This window comes from Hoplias malabaricus, chromosome 3 (assembly GCF_029633855.1).
Source record: "Hoplias malabaricus isolate fHopMal1 chromosome 3, fHopMal1.hap1, whole genome shotgun sequence".
NCBI lineage: Eukaryota > Metazoa > Chordata > Actinopteri > Characiformes > Erythrinidae > Hoplias > Hoplias malabaricus.
This window is the reverse complement of record NC_089802.1, coordinates 38,633,862-38,653,971: the sequence shown is the minus strand read 5'-3', so window position 1 is coordinate 38,653,971 and position 20,110 is coordinate 38,633,862. Positions and strand designations below refer to the sequence as shown.

The 20,110-nt window shown below is 44.2% G+C and overlaps 1 protein-coding gene across 1 annotated transcript in view; it reads right to left on the bottom strand.

Annotated features, from left to right (window-relative positions):
* Positions 1-1,256: 1,256 nt before the first annotated feature.
* Positions 1,257-20,110, bottom strand: part of angpt4 (angiopoietin 4) — a 62,274-nt gene continuing 43,420 nt past the window's right edge. Inside the window, exons 2-9 of the mRNA XM_066664395.1 lie at positions 17,428-17,583; positions 16,220-16,341; positions 11,184-11,416; positions 10,278-10,396; positions 8,797-8,898; positions 6,336-6,502; positions 4,975-5,105; positions 1,257-2,459 (exon numbers count right to left, since the gene is read on the bottom strand). Of these exons, the coding sequence (XP_066520492.1) occupies positions 2,299-2,459; positions 4,975-5,105; positions 6,336-6,502; positions 8,797-8,898; positions 10,278-10,396; positions 11,184-11,416; positions 16,220-16,341; positions 17,428-17,583 (1,191 nt within the window). The 3' untranslated portion in view covers positions 1,257-2,298. The remainder of the gene's footprint in view (positions 2,460-4,974; positions 5,106-6,335; positions 6,503-8,796; positions 8,899-10,277; positions 10,397-11,183; positions 11,417-16,219; positions 16,342-17,427; positions 17,584-20,110) is intronic.

Here is a 20,110-nt window from a genome sequence, read left to right as displayed (position 1 = left end):
ACTCCAGTCCCCTGGCGCCCCCTCCAGGGTGTGTTCCTGCACCCTATTCACTATATAGTGCACTATTTTTGGGTGCCGCCATTTTGTTTGAGTGTCAAAAAACCTAGTGCAGAATTTTCAGTGCACTTAAACAATCCCACAATGCACTGCAATAAGTAGTGTAAAACCAATGTACCCTACACCTCAAATTCACCAGTGTCAACAAGTCAACACTAGTAGTGATAAATTAACACTGAGAGTGTAGACAAGTTTATATTAATGGTGTTGATTTAACACTGGTGAATTTGCTGTGCAGCTGACACTGGTGGAAAGCAGATACCCATAATGCACTGTGTTGTTTGGTAAAAACCTGCATGAGTTTGTGTCCGTAATCGTTCACTACACTCCTGAATTCAGTTCTCTACAACAGTGCACTGTGTAATGGGTGATATGGAGGATAGTGAATAGGGAGCCATTTTGGACACAGCTCATGTGTTCTGTGTCTGTGTTACTGCTTCCTGTGTGTCCCCTCCCCTGGAATCATAAAGACGCCGGTGTGAACGCTGCCAGTCAGGTGTGTTTGTGCTCTCTGTTTTCTGTGACTCTGTTGTTGTCAATCTTGAATTCTGTGTCTCTTGACGTTGGCTATGAGTTGGCTGCCTTTTGGTTTTGAGATCTAGAGATCTGTTTGTAAATGTACACCGTGTACATATTTCACCACAGTAGGGTTTCCTGCCTTTAATGATGGCAAGATGCTTCATGAACCAGTGGGGCTTTTCAGCCAAACATTCGCCAAAAGGTTCATTACCCAAAGCCTCAATGAATCGTTCTCATTAGTGACACCTGCTGTAAATGAATCCCAAGCCTGTCCTGGATTGTCTGTGTTCAAAATAAACTGTTTTTGCTCTGTCTCAATGAATATAAAAGTGTGTTTGCATGGAAATATCATTAGTTGAGTGCTGTGATGGTGAACACTCAAAATAAATACATCAGTGATGTTGACTGACACTGAATGCAGAGCTCCCTCTGGTGTATTATTGCTTCAATGTGCCACTAGGCGGCACTATCTCAACAATGAAATGTTTACTACTCTGGGAAAAAAAGTATAATGTTCCATATTGCCCAATGACACTGTGTGTGTGTGTGTGTGTGTAGAACATATTTTCACTATGAAAATCAACAAGACCCCTCACTGGACCAGTGGCAGACTGAGCTGCACACCACTGTAATAGACCCTGTTTAATATGAAGCAGGTGATTAATTATCTAATCCTTTAATTAAAAAAGCATGACCATATAAGGACAATTATAGAAGGAGACACACATCCAGCTACAATTATCTGTGGTTAAACATCGCAGCACAGCTTTAATAATCTCTGTAGAAAATGAAGGGTTGGAGGGGTTCAACACCCATTATTTTTTGGTCTGTGGAGCAGGGGAACGGTGTTCTCTGGAACGATGGAGCTGGTGTAGAGTTTGTGATCCAGGACTCCTCCTCCAACACCAGCCTCTGACCTCGGTAAGGTTCCTGTGGCTGTTCGCCATCAAATCCTCACTGCAACAAAGTGTAAAATCCAACATCCGGTAGAAAACCTCCCCAGAAGAGCCGAGGCTGTCCCTGGAGCAAAGAGGAACACACTCCTGGATGAGGAGGTGTCAGAGCACTTTAGACCACATGGTGTCCACACTAAGATCTGAAGACGGTGTCCTCCGTCTCCTCCGCTGTCTTCAGCTTGGCACACGTGGCTTTAGAGACGTCCACAGCTCAGAACGAGTCCTCATTAGAGATCTGAAGCTGTGATAACGCTGACTGCTTCTGAGCTCATGAGCAGAAACAGAGAGTACACAGTACATTTCAGGTGAGGTCATCAAAGAGAGAGAGAGAGAGCAACACAAGTTAGTGAGGAAAGAGGGAGAGGAGATATTAGAGAACAAGAAAATGGAGCAGAGAGAGACAGCTGAGTCAGAGCTGAAAGAGAGGGAGGGAGAGAGAGAGAGAGAGACCAGGACGAGCAGAGAGCGATGGTGTGAGAGAAATAGAGAGTAGAGTAAGAGCTGAGTGTGTGTGAGAGAGAGAGAGTGAGAGAGAGCAGAGCTAGTTGAGTGTGATAACAATGGCCTTTGCTGGTGGAGGTCTTTAGAGAAAGTCACTCGTCCTGTAAATAACCGTCTGAATGTGTGTTAAGAGAGACCTCCTCCTCACAGTGCGTCTCTCTGGGCTGTGTTTCTCTCGGCAGGGTCTTGATCAGGGGGTTGTCCCTCCACAGTCTTAGGACCCTGCTCTAAGTTAATGACACCCCCCTCCCCCCAGACAGGGCTCTCAGAAGTCGGCCGGGCGGAGCATCATAGCGGTGGACTTCAGGGAGTAGCTGGGGCCTCTGAAGTGGTGCCACTTGATGCCGTTGAGTTTCCGGATGTTTTGGCCCAAAGTGTAGTACATGCCATTCAGGTTTGACAGGCCACAGGCATCAAACCACCAACCTGCAAAGAGAGAGAGAGAGAGAGAGAGAGAGAGAGAGAGAGGAGAGAGAGAGAGAGAGAGAGAGAGAGAGGAGAGTGAGTGAGAGAGAGAGAGAGGAGAGTGAGTGAGAGTGACAGAGGGAGAGAGAGACAGAGAGAGGAGAGTGAGTGAGAGTGACAGAGGGAGAGAGAGAGAGAGAGTGAGAAAGAGAGAGAGAGAGAGGAGAGTGAGTGAGAGTGACAGAGAGAGAGAGGAGAGTGAGTGAGAGTGACAGAGGGAGAGAGAGAGACAGAGAGTGAGAAAGAGAGAGAGAGAGAGAGGAGAGTGAGTGAGTGAGAGAGAGAGAGAGAGAGAGAGAGAGAGAGAGAGAGAGACAGAGAGAGAGAGAGAAACACACACAGGTGGTTGGATTGGTGACTCAGAATTGACTGGCGCCCCCTTCAGGGTGTGTTCCTGCCTTGTGCCCAGTGATTCTGGGTAGGCTCTGGACCCACCGCCACCCTGAACTGGATAACAGTCACAGACAGTGAATGAATCCTAAACAAACCAAACACTGACAGCCATCTCCTCACCCTCTTACTTCAGAAGCCCATTCCAACTAATGCCACAATACTTTAGCACTCAGGGAACTTATACAAGACTCTGAACTGCCATTTTCTCTCATAAATTTGATCCTAGACATTAGTTAAAAAATCCAACAAAGTGCCTTTAAATATTTGGAAATATAATAAAAGTAAACATCAGTATCACTGCAATAATAATAATAAAATAAATAAATAAATAAAAGGAGACACTGAGGGTCCAGAGTCAGCTACAGGTCCCCTATAATCAGCAGGATGTAGGTTTAGTGACGGATGTGTCTCCAGTGGAACAGCTGAATTAGAACTGACAGCTGCACCTGCCCACCCTGACCACCAGAGGGCATCATCTCCTGAATCCTGAGTGGCCGTCATGGTCCACGGGGCTGTGTGTGAGAGTGTGTGATGAAGGGTGTGATACTACACTGTGCCCAATGATTCCACGTAAATGAACAAATGAGTGAATGAATGTATTAATGATGGTTTTATCAAACTGAATACTAAACAAATGTGAAGAGTAAAAAGTGAAAACACACATTTCTGAAAAGGAATATCATCTCTCTCTCGCTCTGCCCAATCCCCCGTGTCTCTCTCGCTCTGTTTCTCTCTGTCTCTTTCTCCATCTCTCTGCCTGTCTTTCTCTCCCCCCTTTCTCTCTCTGTCCTTCTCCGTCTCTCTCTAACATTCTCTGTCTGTCTGTTTCTCTCTCTCTCTCTCACTTTGTGTCCCTCTCTCTCTCTGTCTCACTCTGTCTGTTTCTCTCTTTTTCTGTTTTTCTCCCTGTCTCTCTCTCTCTGTCTGTCTCTCTCTGTCTGTCTGTCTCTTTACCTGTCTCTCTCTTTCTCTCTACCTCTGTCTGTCTCTCTCTCTCTCTCTCTCTCTCTCTCTCTCTCTCTCTCTCTGTTTCTCTCTGTCTCTCCCACTTTCTCTCTCTCTCTCCCCCTCTCTCTCTACCTCTGTCTGTCTGTCTCTCTCTCTGTCTGTTTCTCTCTGTCTCTCCCACTTTCTCGCTCCCTCTCTCTCTCCCTCTCTCTCTGCCTCCCTCTCCCTGTCTCTCCCTCTCTCTCTACCTCTGTCTCTCTCCCTCTCTCTCTACCTCTGTCTCTCTCCCTCTCTCTCCACCTCTGTCTCTCTCTCTCTACCTCTGTCTCTCATTCTCCCTCTCTCCATGCATCTCGCTCTCTCCATGCATCTCTCTCTCTCTCTCTCTCTCTCTCTCTCTCTCTCTCTCGACTCTTCTATGTTGTGAAGGATCCGGGGCCCTGCTGTGGATGAAGTATCCTGTAACTCTTTAAAGAAAACTGTGATTCCTCTGAAGCGCCGGAGCAGCCTCCTCTGCCAGACCCCATGGATCTGAACGTGATTAAGTTAAGATCTCTCTGCTCTGAGCTGTGTTTAGATTGGACGTGTTGGAGTAAGTCTGCGCCATCTTTAACTCGGCAAAAAAAATATGACTTAGGAGTTAAATGGTCTTAAATCTAGTGACAGAGTCTAATATTCCTCTCCCTGAGAGCGTTTTAAACCATTATTAAATTAAGATTCCGATTATTCAGGCATCTACTTCCAGACCTTTTTTACTTGTTTTAAATGTTTTTATTCAGTGATTATTTTTATATTTATATTCCTCTCTGGATTAAATCAGTTAAAACAAGTCAAAACATCCAGAAACAGGTGGGAATTCTTGGAGAAGTGCTGGGGTCCCCTGCTGCTCAGATGCCTCTCCTAAGAAAAGAGTCTGGAAATGTCCCCTGTGTCTCCTCTGGAGTCTCAGTGGTGTCTCACTGGGGGCTCAGTGCTGAGATAATAACACTCCTGTTTAACAGTAGCTAAACTACAGACAGAGCTCCACTGTTTCTCAGCAGCGCTCAGAGTCACCTACGTCACCTAATGCCGGAGATAACAGTGTCATCTTGGACACAACCGCCACACATCTCCTCTGAGTCTCTTAAGTCCTCACCTCCTGTTAGCATTAGCGCACACTTGCAGAGGCAGTTGTCATTGTCCGAGTCTCTGGTGCTGAAGCTGGTGCCGTGAGACGCCAAACTGCTCTGGAGTCCAGCCGTCCCACTGTATCCTCTCAGCAGGAGCCTGGACACCAGGAAAACAACAGACACATCAATATGGATCTAGAAGAACATTGTGACTTTGAGCATATACTCTAACTCTAGGTCCCCTCTAAAGGGCAACAAATCATTCATGGCCCCCACGTTTGTTTCATGAGCTTGGTCAGGTTGGAATTGTCAAAGCTAAATCACACTGTAACTCATTTATATGAACTTTTTCACTTTTTCTGGTGCTTTTCCACTGCAGGCTCCTGACTCTTTCCCACTCCTCCACCAGTTATATCAGGTCCTGGTCCTGGTTCTGGAAGCGGGTTCTTGTTTAGTGGCTGTTCTCTCGTGGTTCAGAGCGAGTCGAGTAGGGACTAAACCATGGCGTGTAAACCTTGCAGAGCGCTGATTGTCCAGAGAGAGTCGTCACTTTACGCCACGCAACGCAGACGACCAGCACCAACTCTCCATCTGTAAAATCTCCAGCTGCAGCAGAGATCACGTTTGTTTTTATCCGACTCACGACGACAGCTCATAAAATTACGGCGTGGTCTTTTGAAGAGGTTCAAGTGCTCCTTGGATCGGTGGCAGACGAAAGAATCCAGCAAGAGCTGGACACTGCAACAAGGAAGGAACAAACTCTACTGATCTGTCTGAACTGATGACGGAGCTGTGTTCAGTCCCAAACAACAACAACACACCTTTGTTGTGGTTTCCAAAGCCCGCTGTTCCCCTTAGAGACGGGGCTTTGAGACGACACACGATACATTTAGGGCAGGAGCTGTGGGTGTAGGAACCATGCAGTGGAAAAAACAGATTTTCTACCCTCCTCCCAGAGTTACATAGTATGGTTTCTGCAGTGCTGACCCTGGAATAGCAATGAACGAGGTTCTGTTCTCCCTGTTATGGGTCATTGGAGATTCACAATGATTTTGAAGCTGTAATTTCAAGGTAAAACTGTTACCTAGTGTTGCTTTAAATAAATGTACTCAGGTGGGCATTTGTACTTAGGAGTCTCACTACAGTCATTTACTGTTACATATATTTCCATGTACATATTGTTACAGCATGTTCTTCCTGCCCATGTTAGGATATGTTATTCATCCTGCTGTAGTTTCTAATCCAGTTCTGCTCCTTCAGTAAAAGTTTGCCAAGATATTAGCTCTCATTTGTATAGCATTAAGTAGAACAGAGTTAAAGTAGAATCCCACAGTGTTCCCAGACACATGAAAATGAAGGTGTTCTCTTGATGGTTACCTGTACCCACCTGTACTGCTGTTTTTCTCCAGCCAGCTGAAACTTCTCATACAGGGAGTGTGGAGCGTTTCCCTCCCAGTCTCTCAGCTCCACTCTGAGGGAGTACTGGGCTCGACTGGTGATCAGGTGCACAGCCTCATTGCCCAACCAGTGCTCTCCACCAGGGTCCCCGAAACCCTGAGGACAACAGAAACAACAGTGAAACACCTCAGTTATATGCTGTATGACCTACAAACACTGGCATTCCTTATTACAGGGGTGTCAAACCAAATCCACGGAGGGCCATGTGGGTGCAGGTTTTCTTTCCAACCATGCAGAAGCCACACCTCATTCCACCTGTTTTTAATCATTGGATATAATCAATAGATCTTGACTTTCAGTAGTGTGGGGCTTTTGCGTGGTTGAAAAGAACACCTGCACCCACACGGCCCTCCGTGGATTTGGTTTGACACCCCTGCCTTATTATGAGTGAATTCAGCATCGTCAAGGAGCACATCAATGGAAAATCCAACAGTGTAACCTGAGCTCATTAATACTCCTGTGTCTCTGAGTGCAATCAAATCCTCACAGCAGTAGACCACATGGGAATCACATTTACAAGCTGAACTTGAGCCTAAGGTCTCCATACTCTATGGTAGATTTTGTTCTGTTCTGTTGTGATGAAGCTCCATCCAGAGCTAATCATCCAGCACTTAACCTCACTAATGCTCTCAGGGCCTGATGCTATCAGATCCTCACAGCACGTCTTTCATGCACAGAAATGTAATCGCAGAAGCAGGAGAGGAACCAACTCTGATTAATGACCTTCATATCAGAGAAGTTTTGAGGACCTGGCTTAGACTCTCTGAAAAATTCAGTGTTTTATAACGTGGCTATTTTAAGACCCTCACACAGCGAACGCACCAGTTTTAATAAAAACACTACAAACGCTGGCAGTGACGCCACGCTGTCTGAGGCCGTTTTATTCTCCGTTTTTCATTCTGTGAGTGTTATGTTAGCTCATGTCTTCAGAATGAAGCCAAACTCTTCATCATGTCTTCAGCTGAATACGTAAAAAAAAAACATTCGCTCGCTGTCCTTCGTTTTGGCACCGTGTGTGAAACGCTAGAAAAAGCAGAGCACAGCGATTAATAGATTCTGTTTAATTACGAGAACATTCTGGGCTCTGCTTGTGGACACAAAGACGTAAGACTGGGGCGCAGATGTGTGGGGCATGACACAAAGTGGTGTCTGTGCAATAATCCAGTGCATAGCTTCAGACTGTTCAAATGATTTTTGTTGTACATTGTGATGAGATTATAGTAATATTGTGGTGTCACCAGAGTTGGAGAAATGAGACAGAGCCTTTGCTCACTTTTAAGCAACCTTTGTTAAACACTTAAAAGGGCCCAGAAAAAAGGAAGCAAGGGAACAAGCAGCAGTCTTGTTTGGTGTGTCGAAAAATTAAGGGGCACCACACACCTGAAGACGACCCCCTTCTTCAAGACAGTGAACCCCCACACACCACCACACCTCACTGCATCTTTAATTTATTCTGTTTCTTTCATCTTCTAAAATATTTTGACAGTTTATCACACTTTTTGTGTTTTAGTTTTGTGTTTGAGTTTAGAGGATTTTCTGTGAAAGTGTTGATCCTTGACCCACCCCTCACTCACAAAAGACAACTCACTGAGGACGAAGACATTTAAAAAATATGAAATAGTGGACTTTGGGGACATCGATGACACGTATTAACTTTGGACAGAGGAAAGCTTTTAATATGTTTTTTCATGAAAAAAAAAGTTTATTTAAAACATGTGGAAATCCCTCGTTTACAGTCACAGAGATCACATCTTTATTGGGTGTTGGAAAGATGACTAGATTTACATAAGAACTGGGCTAACAATGTTTTTTTTTTTTTTTTTTTTTTTTTTAAGTATTTACTCACGTTGTGCAAACTGACCCCGTAACAGACATGTTTGGACGTCTTTGCTCTGTCCATGTTCCCTGAGTAAACCTTCCCAAGCTTCACTAAATCACCTGGCTCTGTTTTTGGAGCTTTTTTTTCCTGCAGTGTATCTAGTCCCAGCCTTTTTCTGGAACGTGTTGCAGGCTTCACATTTGGAGAGTTTGTGTTTACAAAAACATTGAAAATGATTTAAAACGTTATAAATCGAGCTGTTGCACTGTGTTTGTTTAAACACAGGTCAGAGTAGATGTTAAAAATCACTGCTTTCTGTTTTATTTTCATTTCGCCCACTGTCCCAGCTTTTCTGGAGCAGTGTCTCTACAGTAAATAAATATTATCCTGCCTTTGTCTCATGCAGCAGCGTAAAGCGAGGACAGAGTGTCCTCAGCTCTGATATGAAGAATGTAATGTCTCAGTAGAGGAATGGACACTGAGCCAGATCCAGAGTTGCCTGGGAAACATCTCAGTGCTGTGACTGCCAAGACTTCAGTGTGTGTGTTTGTGTGTGTGTGTGTTTACTCACGGTCTTGTACTCTTTCCAGCCTCTCTGAAAGTCCACGCTGCCGTTGATTCTGCGCTGAATCAGTGTCCAGCCTCCGCCACTGGTCTCCATATCACAGAACACCTGCAATAATTAATTATTTATTCATTAATTCATTCATTGTTCTGCTGGTAAAAGTGCATCTGACACAGCAGTGCCCCTTGAATTTTTAAACCCCTGAGAATAGTCCACCGACCAAAAACATCCAGCTGACAGCATCCTGTGTCACTGATGAAGGACTAGAGGATGAGCGACACACACTGTGCAGCGACAGATGAGCTACTGTCTCTGACTTTACATCTACAAGGTGGATCAACGACAGCATCCAGTGATTTCATTAAGATAAAGAACAACACCAAAAACAACACACAACATAGAAATAACCAAAGACAAATCCATACAAAAACTAACAAAAAACAACCAGGAACAGAGGTGGGGAGTAAGTAAAAAAAACACACACACACACAAGACCAAAAAGAGGAATGCTGAAACCAAAGCAGTATATACACAGGAGCTCAGACAATGAACACCTGGGAGAGACAATGGGCAGCACCACAAACAAGGCACAGGGGTGAACACCAGTGACAAAGGAAGAGACAAGAAATTAACAAAAACAGAACTAAAGCAGCACATGACAGACAAGGGAAACAGAGCAGAGTCTCTGACACTTCAGGTTGGTGCTGTAAGGTGAGACACTGCCACTGGTGACTGGTGTCCTGGACTCGGCCTGTGGCCTGTCATGTGCATTACTGCTTAATTAATCACTATATTCATTTATGGCTCATTTGCCTAAAGACATTTATTCACAAATAAAATGTATATATTGATTTAAACCAATTAATTTAAACACGTGTCCTGGACCTATTTATGAGCATCAGCTGCTGTAACAAAAGGAACAGATACTATCAGATGAGTACTAGATGCTACAAGGTGAGTACCAGATGGTATCAGGTGGGGAATAGATACTATCATGTGAGTACCAGATGCTATCAGGTGAGTATCAGATACTATCATGTGAGTACCAGATGCTATAAAGTGAGTACCAGATACTAACAGGTGAATACCAGCTACTATCAGGTGAGTACCAGATACTATCGAGTGAGTACCAGATACTATCAAGTGAGTACCAGATACTATCAAGTAAGTACCAGATACTATCAAGTGAAGACCAGATACTATCAGGTGAGTATCAGATACTATCAAGTGAGTACCTGATACTATCAGGTGAGTACCAGATACTATCAAGTGAAGACCAGATACTATCAAGTGAGTACCAGATACTATCAGATGAGAAAATATATACTGCAATGTCGTTTCAGGACGTGTGTAGTGCACTACAGTGGGAGGATGGAGTTTGGGATTAAACCTCCGTTTCTCTCATGCTTCATGGTGTTTTAATGTCTGTCTTTAAGACCTACTATGGTCCCCTAGTGGACTGGTATGGAAATGCAGCTGATTGATACCTTGGTGGGCTCAGTGTTGTCTCCAGTGTAAATTTGATAGACTCCACTGGTGTTGAGTCCAGTTTTGTAGATCTCAGCACAGTCTCGAAACCTCCCCTCACTCGGCACTGAGTCAGACACTGGAGAGGAGAAGAATAACAAGAAAAAGAAGAGGAATGTTAATAAAAATGTTGTACCACAGCTTTTTCCTGATATTAAACAAAACTTTAGAGATGGTGAATGGAACCAGGCGTCTCCACGTCTCTAACACACAGCCAGCATCATACCCCCTCTCCGTCATCACCTCCAGTGAACTCCCCATGTCTAAATCTAGCTCTATATGGAACAGTGACGATGATGCAGATGGAAAATAGTAGAAGTCTCATCTCACTACATGGCTTTAGAGAGTATTTTATTTTGCCTCTCACCATCCCTTGTGTACTTCTCTGGAATTTTTTAATTTCTCTAAACTCTCATAAAAGAACGTGTCAGGAGTCAGCAGTGTGTTCACCACCGTCTCCTGTAATCAGTTCCTGTGAGGAGCTTTTAGAGGAGGACATCTGGTTCCATTGAGTCAAAGACATTTTCTCTTGGTTCTGAGGTGTTTAGGGAGTGAGATTGAAGTGTCCACTCTGTGAGACACTCCTCCCTCATTGGTCCACCTTGTAGATGTAAAGTCAGAGACAGTAGCTCCTCTGTCGCTGCACAGTGTGTGTCGGTTGTCCTCTAGGATGTTTTTGGTCGGTGGACTATTCTCAGCAGTGACACAGAGGGGTTTAAAAACTCCAGCAGCACTGCTGTGTCTGATCCACTCGCACCAGCACAACACACACTAACACACCACCACCACGTCAGTGTCATAGACCTCAGTCTTTACTTGTAGAACTACACAGTGCACCTGTTGTGTGTGTGTGTGTGTGTGTGTACCTGTCTCCGGTGACACCAGAGTAATGAGGGCGTGGACAGACTTCAGGAGCTGCTGCTGTTGTCGGTGTAAAGCTGAGTTGTTGCTGCTCGCGGCTCTCAGTTGTTTCTCCAGAGCCGTGATGGCGGAGGACTGTTTCCCCACCAGATCCTTCAGCCTCTCCTTCTCCTTCCGCACCTCCTCCAGCTCGGACCTCTGCTGGGTCTCCAGAACCAGAACCTTACTCTCCAAACGACTGCGGGAAAAGAGGTTCATCATCAGAGGTTGTTTGCAAATGAGGTCACGTTACTGTGTGAACTGCGGACAGAGGCAGGAAGTGATGTTACACACAGGGAGCTCTATCACAGCTGTAAAAATGCTGTGGTTTTGTTCAGTTTACGAGAGGTCTACATCAGTTCAATTGTTGAGTAAATTTACATGAAGAACAACACTGGCTTACAAGAACTTTTTTTGTGTTCAGGACAAAACTGAGGCAGCTTCCTCAGAAACATCTTGTTGGAGTTGTGTTTTGTTATCAGTGCAGACACAGCACCAACACAATCTTGTTCAACACACGCTCACTTCTCACCACTGCACAAGGCTGGAGTCAGCTTTTAACTCACCAGTAACCCTTTCCACATTAAATGGTACAGCAGGTTCCAGTGTGAACCTTCCCCGTTATTTAAGGTGGAATAGAAAGCTGATCTGATTGTGGGGTCTGTGAGGAGGGAGTGTTGTATTATGCTCAGTTCTGTGGGGGCTGTGGGTGTAGGGTGTAAAACCTAATGTTACTTTTGGTGCTTTTCCGCTGCATGGGATCTGCTCGACTCGACTTGGCTTGACATGCTTTTAGCAGGTTGCGTTCCACTAGCACAGCTGCCCTGTGAAATATAGGCATTGACATCACAAAAACCCTGTCTCTAACAAGAACCTGTGGGCTTTAAAAACAACAACAACAACTCAGGCGATTTGGACTTAACACAGCTCCGCCCAGAGTTCTCACAGATCAGTTTTCCTTGTCGCACGTTCGGATGGAGATTTTCCTCGGCCATGGACCCAAGGATGCTGTCCCTGAAAGAATCCTTGGAGGATGTTTGAGATGCCGCTAATCGAGGACCCCTGGTTAAACACATTCTTAGTGCTCTAAATATGAAAACGGTGGAGCCCCACCAATAAAACTGTGGTTCCCCTGAGTTTGCTGGAGTGTGGCTCTGGTCCAGTTCTGCCCTGAGAAAGTATTTCATGTTTCATAATTCTTGGTCTGAATTCACTGCTGGCAGCTGTTTACACCATGAGCATTAAAAAAATCATCCAGCTCTACGTCCATCTCCACACTCAGCCCAACGTCCAGGTCCACACTCAGCCCCACGTCCAGGTCCACACTCAGCCCCACGTCCAGCTCCACACCCAGCCCCACGTCCAGCTCCACATCCAGTTCCATTTCCAGCTTAAGCTCTTAAGACTGTGATGCTGTTAAAGTTAAAGACCCTGTGGAGCAATGGAACTGTGTTTTCTGTGGTGATGCAGTTCCATCCAATTCATTTGGGATGAGCTGGAGAGGTGTTTGCAATCCACAACTAATCACTAACACCAGCAGCAGATGGAAAGAGAGAAGGGACGAGGGAAAACAAAGAGAGAGAGAGAGAGAGAGAGAGAGAGAGAGAGAGAGAGAGAGAGTGATTAAGTAAGCACTGTGCTACTCCAGGGCTGAAAATAGCGGTGAAGTGAAGTTGACTCAAGCCCATCTTGAACTAAACCAGCCGTGAAACCTGATGAGATCTGCAAGTTTTCCTACAGAACCCTCATAGCATTCGAAAACAGAGCTGCATTTCTGTCTGACACAGAAAATTCAGACTAATCAGAGCTGAAGTAATTACAGAGATATAAAAATGTTACAAATGACTTATAACAGGGAGTTGTAGTGTAAAAGCTAGTGCATGCTCCGTCTCGATACATAAATGTTAGATAGATCTGTTCCTGCTGTGAATGAGGAAATGGCAAAACCCTCACTATTTTCCAAAAATCAGACGTGTTCCAGTTTGACCTGTATTTCTGAAGTCCATAAAAACCACAGAATATTCAGAGCTGTAGTAATGACAAGCCTGTAAACTTGTCATTTGTATCAGTAAGCTCCTCTTTAGACTGTACATGTGTGCGTGTGTGTGTGTGAGAGAGAGAGAGAGAGAGAGAGAGATAGAGAGAGAGAGAGAGAGAGAGAGAGAGAGAGAGAGAGAGAAAGACAGAGAGAGAGAGAGACCACAATAGTGATAACAACAACATTGAGCTGGTACTCAAAGATGAATTACATCAGATAATATGTGTTTAATCTGGAGAAAGTGGAGTAGAAAACCTTCTGGGAAACCCTCAGCCCTCCCCCTCCCCCAGTAAACACACACACACACACACACACACACACACACAGACACATGCACACATACATGCCTGGGGTGCAAATGTCTGTTTACTCTGTAGTTATTCACCATTACAAACAATCAATTAAACTCCTGATTATTTCCCACTGCAACAAACCTTTAACATCTGCTCTCACAACTCTCACACAGCTCTCTAAAAACTCTCACAACTCTCACACAGCTATAAAAACCCTCACAACTCTCACACAGCTCTCTAAAAACTCTCACAATTCTCACACAGCTATAAAAACCCTCACAACTCTTACACAGCTCTAAAAACTATCACAACTCTCAAACAGCTCTAAAAACTCACAACACACACACAGCTCTAAAAACTCACAACTCACACACAGCTCTCTAAAAACTCTCACAACTCTCATATAGCTCTCTAAAAAACTCTCACAACTCTCACATAGATCTCTAAAAACTCTCACAACTGTCACATAGCTCTCTAAAAACTATCACAACACTCACACAGCTCTAAAACTCACAACTCTCAAACAGCTCTAAAACTCACAACTCTCAAACAGCTCTTAAAACTCACAACACACACACAGCTCTAAAAACTCACAACTCACACACAGCTCTCTAAAAACTCTCACAACTCTCACATAGCTCTCTAAAAAACTCTCACAACTCTCACATAGCTCTCTAAAAAACTTTCACAACTCTCACATAGCTCTCTAAAAACTCTCACAACTATCACTTAGCTCTCTAAAAACTATCACAACTCTCAAACAGCTCTAAAACTCACATCTCACACACAGCTCTCTAAAAACTCTCACAACTCTCACATAGCTCCCTAAAATCTATCACAACTCTCAAACAGCTCTAAAACTCACAACTCACACATAGCTCTCTAAAAAACTCTCACAACTCTCACATAGCTCTCTACAAACTCTCACAACTGTCACATAGCTCTCTAAAAACTCTCACAACTCTCACACAGCTCTAAAAACTCACACAGCCCTAAAAAACTCTCACAACTCCCACACAGCTCTCTAAAAACTCACATTGCTCTGAAAACTATGACAACCCTCACACAGCTCTAAAAACTCTCACACAGCTCTCTAAAAACTCTCACAACTCTCACACAGCTCTCTAAAAACTCTCACAACTCTCTAACAACTCTCACACAGCTCTCTAATAACTATCACCAATCTCACACAGCTCTAAACACTCTCACACAGCTCTCTAAAAACTATCACCACTCTCACACAGCTCTAAAAACTCTCAGACAGCTCTAAAAACTCTCACACAGCTCTCTAAAAACTATCGCAACTCTCACACAGCTCTAAAAACTCTCACACAGCTCTAACAACTCTCACACAGCTCTCTAAAAACTATCACCACTCTCACACAGCTCTCTAAAAACTATTGCAACTCTCACACAGCTCTCTAAAAACTCTCACAACTCTCACATAGCTCCCTAAAATCTATCACAACTCTCAAACAGCTCTAAAACTCACAACTCACACATAGCTCTCTAAAAAACTCTCACAACTCTCACATAGCTCTCTACAAACTCTCACAACTGTCACATAGCTCTCTAAAAACTCTCACAACTCTCACACAGCTCTAAAAACTCACACAGCCCTAAAAAACTCTCACAACTCCCACACAGCTCTCTAAAAACTCACATTGCTCTGAAAACTATGACAACCCTCACACAGCTCTAAAAACTCTCACACAGCTCTCTAAAAACTCTCACAACTCTCACACAGCTCTCTAAAAACTCTCACAACTCTCTAACAACTCTCACACAGCTCTCTAATAACTATCACCAATCTCACACAGCTCTAAACACTCTCACACAGCTCTCTAAAAACTATCACCACTCTCACACAGCTCTAAAAACTCTCAGACAGCTCTAAAAACTCTCACACAGCTCTCTAAAAACTATCGCAACTCTCACACAGCTCTAAAAACTCTCACACAGCTCTAACAACTCTCACACAGCTCTCTAAAAACTATCACCACTCTCACACAGCTCTCTAAAAACTATTGCAACTCTCACACAGCTCTAAAAACTCTCAACTCTCACAGCCCTCTCACAACTCTCACACAGCTCTAAAATTCTCCCAACTCTCACACAGTTTTCTAAAAATTATCTCCACTCTCACACATCTCTAAAAACTATCACATAGCTCTCTAAAACTATCGCAACTCTCACACAGCTCTAAAAACTCTTACAGCTCTCACACAGCTCTATAAACTCTCACAACTCTCACACAGCACTAAGAACTCTCACAACTCAGCTCTATAAACCCTTGCACAACTGTAAAAACTCTCATTTAAAAACTCTTACAGCTCTCACATGGCTCTAAAAACTCTCACACAGCTTTAAAAAGTCTCAACTCTCACACAGCTCTAAAAATTCTCACAACTCTCACACAGCCCTCTAAAAACTCTCACAACTCAGCTCTAAAAACTCGCACAACTCTCACACAGCTCTAAAACCTCTCAACTCTCACAGCTCTCTCATAACTCTCACAGCTCTCTCACAACTCTCACAATGCACTCAGAACATTCTCAGAACTCTCTCTCTCTCTCTCTCTCTCTCTTTCTCTCTCTCTCTCTCTCTCTCTCTCTCTCTCTCTCTCTCTCTCTCTCTCTCTCTCACACACACACACACATAGACACAGTACCTGTTCTTGTCCCGCAGTCTGGAGATCTCCGATGTCTGCAACTGAAGCTCTTTCTCCAGTTTATCTGTTGATAAGGAGTTCTTCAGGAGCTGGATCTCCAGCCTCGACGTCTGGTTCATGACCTTCAACAAACATCATCCCAACACACAGTACATTATAACTACAGCTGTTTCACACACCGCCCCACCCAGCCTTACACTCATCCTTTCACACACCCACCCTTTCACTCTTTCATCAGCAACCTCACTAGTTCTGGGGGACTCACATACGTCCATCAGTCACAGCAGTAAAGCTCCTGCCTAACATCATCTAGGTCCCCCTTGCAGAGACTGTCCAGAGAGAGTCATCACTTTATGCCACACAACGCAGACATCCAGCACCAACTTTAATACCATTTGTAAAATCTCCAGCTGCAGCAGAGATCACGTTTGTTTTTATCCGACTCACGACGGCAGCTCGTAAAATTACGCCATGGTCTTTTGAAGAGGTTCAAACGCTCCTTGGATCGGTGGCCGACGAAAGAATCCAGCAAGAGCTGGACGCTGCAACAAGGTCTCCACTATCAGTGAGACTCAGGCCCAGGACCCTGTCTTCGCTCAATGCTCACTCTCCCCCTGACCACTTTAGGTCGGTACTGACCACTATTTACCAGGGACACCCCACAAAACCTTTTGACCATCACAATGTGTCCCTCAGATCCCTACGCTGACCATTTCTCCTACCTCCAACATAGGCTTCAAGAACTGACCCTTCACTCGTCGCTCCAGTGATGTCAACACGCACTCTACAGTCACTTATTTACGCTTAGCCGATGTTAGCCCCATGGAAAAGTGACATGGTGGTGCAGTGAGGCATGTTGCTGTACATCTACAATGTACAAACCCCAAGCATTAATCAATTACTGACCAGTCAGAAATCAACTGAAATGGGGAAGATCCTGTTCACTTTGTTTATCAGAGCAACAGCGGGGTGCCATAGTTCAGAAATAGAGCAGGGGGCGCCAGAGTGTACACACACGTCTTTCTCAGGTCAGTGGACTGGGGATTTAATAATTCCATCTTTAAAATCTGGGAAACACCCAAGGGTTATGAGAGAAAACAAAGACTGGGCGCCATGCCGATTCACAACACATTATTTTTGGAACAGCAGATTTATGCTAACCTCAGTGATTTATACAAATGATGTCGATTTATGCTAACGCTGGTTACCTTGGCCTCCACGCCGCTGAGTTTCCTGGTTTGTTCGGCCGTTTGAGAGAGGAGAGAGGTGCCGATCTCCAGCATGGTGGCTGTCTGGTTGTGGACTGCATTCGCCTGGATGTGGACCATCTCAGACTTTATATTCTCCTGGATATAGTTCTCCAGCTGAGAGAGAGAGAGAGAGAACACACAGATCTTTATTCTTCAATATTAGAAGTGTAGAAACAAGTATCTACTCATTTACCTATAATTTACAGTCTGAATCCAGGCAGATGTGTAAACAGAGACAATATGAGAAAAGCATTTAACAGCTCCTGAGCCAATGGTTGTCTTCATGGATGGAGCTTTCGAGAAAGTTTATTTCTCACTATTTGCTTCAAGCCTTTCAGCACAGAATAATCACATCTCTCTCAAACAAACACACACACACACACACACACACACAAATAAAGGGTTGATGGTTTGTAATGATAAAAAAATTATTTTAAGTGTCATTAAAGAACCTTATACCACAGGTTTTCCTCAGGGATGTTTTGTTGTTCCTCGTCTGTCTTTGTCCTTTCTGAAGTTCTTCCTTTAACACATGGCTCTGTTATGCTTTATTCTTGTCTCTTCCTCTGTCTCTGCCTTTGTCCCTCTTTCTTATTAGTGTCCCCACCTGTGATATTCAGCTCAGAGGAGCATCACACTGATTTTGAGGCTAAAGACCTATCTCTCTAAAGTAGCAGACAGCTTGTTTATTTATTGTTCTACTCATGATATTTCAGAGCTTTAGCAAAAACACCACAGTGGTGTGAGTGGGAGTCCACTGCTGGGGGGGATTGTCCCGGTTCTGGACGTTCAGCAAACATCAAAAACAGCACAAAAGCATGTTTGGTATTAGTGCCAGAGAAGTATTCGTTGTCACTGTGGATCAGCAGTTTTCTGAAGGCCCCCCGAGGCTCGTCTGTTAGCGGGGTCAGTAATGAAGGGGCGGAGTCTGGCTGCAGTCTTTCAGAGTCTTAAGCGAACCGTTTCTGCTCAGAGAACCTGAACTAAACCCGGCCTGATGTTGGCTGTGACGCTGTAAAGCAGCGATGGCTAGGAACCAAGATGTTTATTATCAAACAAAGCCTTGATCCAAGGCCAAGTGTCTCTGATCCCCAGGGGAGACATGGGTCCAGTGCCAGCCGAAGGTGGACCGCGGTGACCCTCTTAGTCCTAGGGTACTTGGACTTCCAAAACAAATACGGCTTCCCCCAGATGCTCCAGAGAAGGAACTAATGAAAGATAAATTTATCACAATCGCAACAAACAGCTGTAACCTCTCGGTCGGTTGAGATGAGAACTTTTTCCTGAAGCTGTCCATCACTGCCACAGTCCAGAAGGTCCGGGAGTTCAGGGTACAGTGAACTAGAGAACCCCACATCCACAAAAATAATGACAATATTGAAGTAGAACTAAGGAGTACAACTCTAGCAGCTCAAACTACTTCAGCACTGAGAAAGAGATTTCAAAAAAGGGGTCAGTTATAAAGTGACACTATTAAAAATCTATTCAGTATATTTAATACTTTATGTTATGAAATTACTTCAACAATGTTTTAAATATATTTTAAATGAGAAAATTGAGCTTATGTCTAGAAATATTTTAAAAAACAAGTCTTATTATCTGCTGCGGGATAAAACTTGATGCAGTGGTGGACTGTGTTCAGTGACAGTGGTTTTTCCGAAGTCCTCCTGAGCCCATGTGTTTATATTTAACACAGTGTGGTGAGGGTTTCCCCTGCAGAGCCGTCTGAGGGCTGGAAGGTCAGGTTCATTCAGCAGTGTCTTAATCATTTCTCCTGAGACTTCCACAGTGTTGTGGACAGTAGATGGTGAGAATTTGGCCCAAAGTGGTAACCACACCCCCTTTCTGCTGCAGAGACTGACCCTTTGGTGGATGTTCCTTTAACCCTTTTACATTTTCCTGTTTATAGTAGAATGCTTTAAGGCTGTGGAACTGGAATATTCAATAAACTATTTGCTCTTATTTCGTCTCTGTTCCAACTTTTCTTGAGTGAGTCATAGGTGACAGATTCTAAATGTAAGATAAGATAATCCTTTAATAGTCCTATACGTAGAGGGATATGTACAGTGTTACAGCAGCAGAGGTAGAGCAAGGCACACAATAATAAAAAGAGGTGTTTATATTTACAACAAAGTACAGTTCAGTTGATCAGAGACAATGCTTTACCAAATGTCCAGATTTTCCGGACATGGAGGGGACAGAGTGAAGAGAGAGGCCTGAGCTTTTCTCTGTTGGAGCACATGATGGTTGAGTTGTAGTAATTAATTGAGATCAACGTTAAAAGCAGGAGGTCAGTGTTTCTCATGTTGCTGCTGACTCCCGCAAGACGTTCTCTTGCTCTGACCGGTTAATTGACCCCAGCTTCCGGCCTTGGATTAAAATCACACAAGACACGTCCAGCATCTGAGCTTGGGAACACAGTTCTGGGCTCAGTCTGGGCTCTTAAACCAGCCCTAACATCATCCAGATGTCTCGCCTTGCTCTCATTTCGAGTCCAGCGCTGCCTGGAAGTTACAGCATCAGCGGCTGTAAAACGGTGATCACTTCACTGTGTTTTTATCAGAACAATACAGTGAACGCAATGTTTACATGACGTTTAACAGATCTTGGTACAACTGCTCAGGAACGGCACTGATGAACT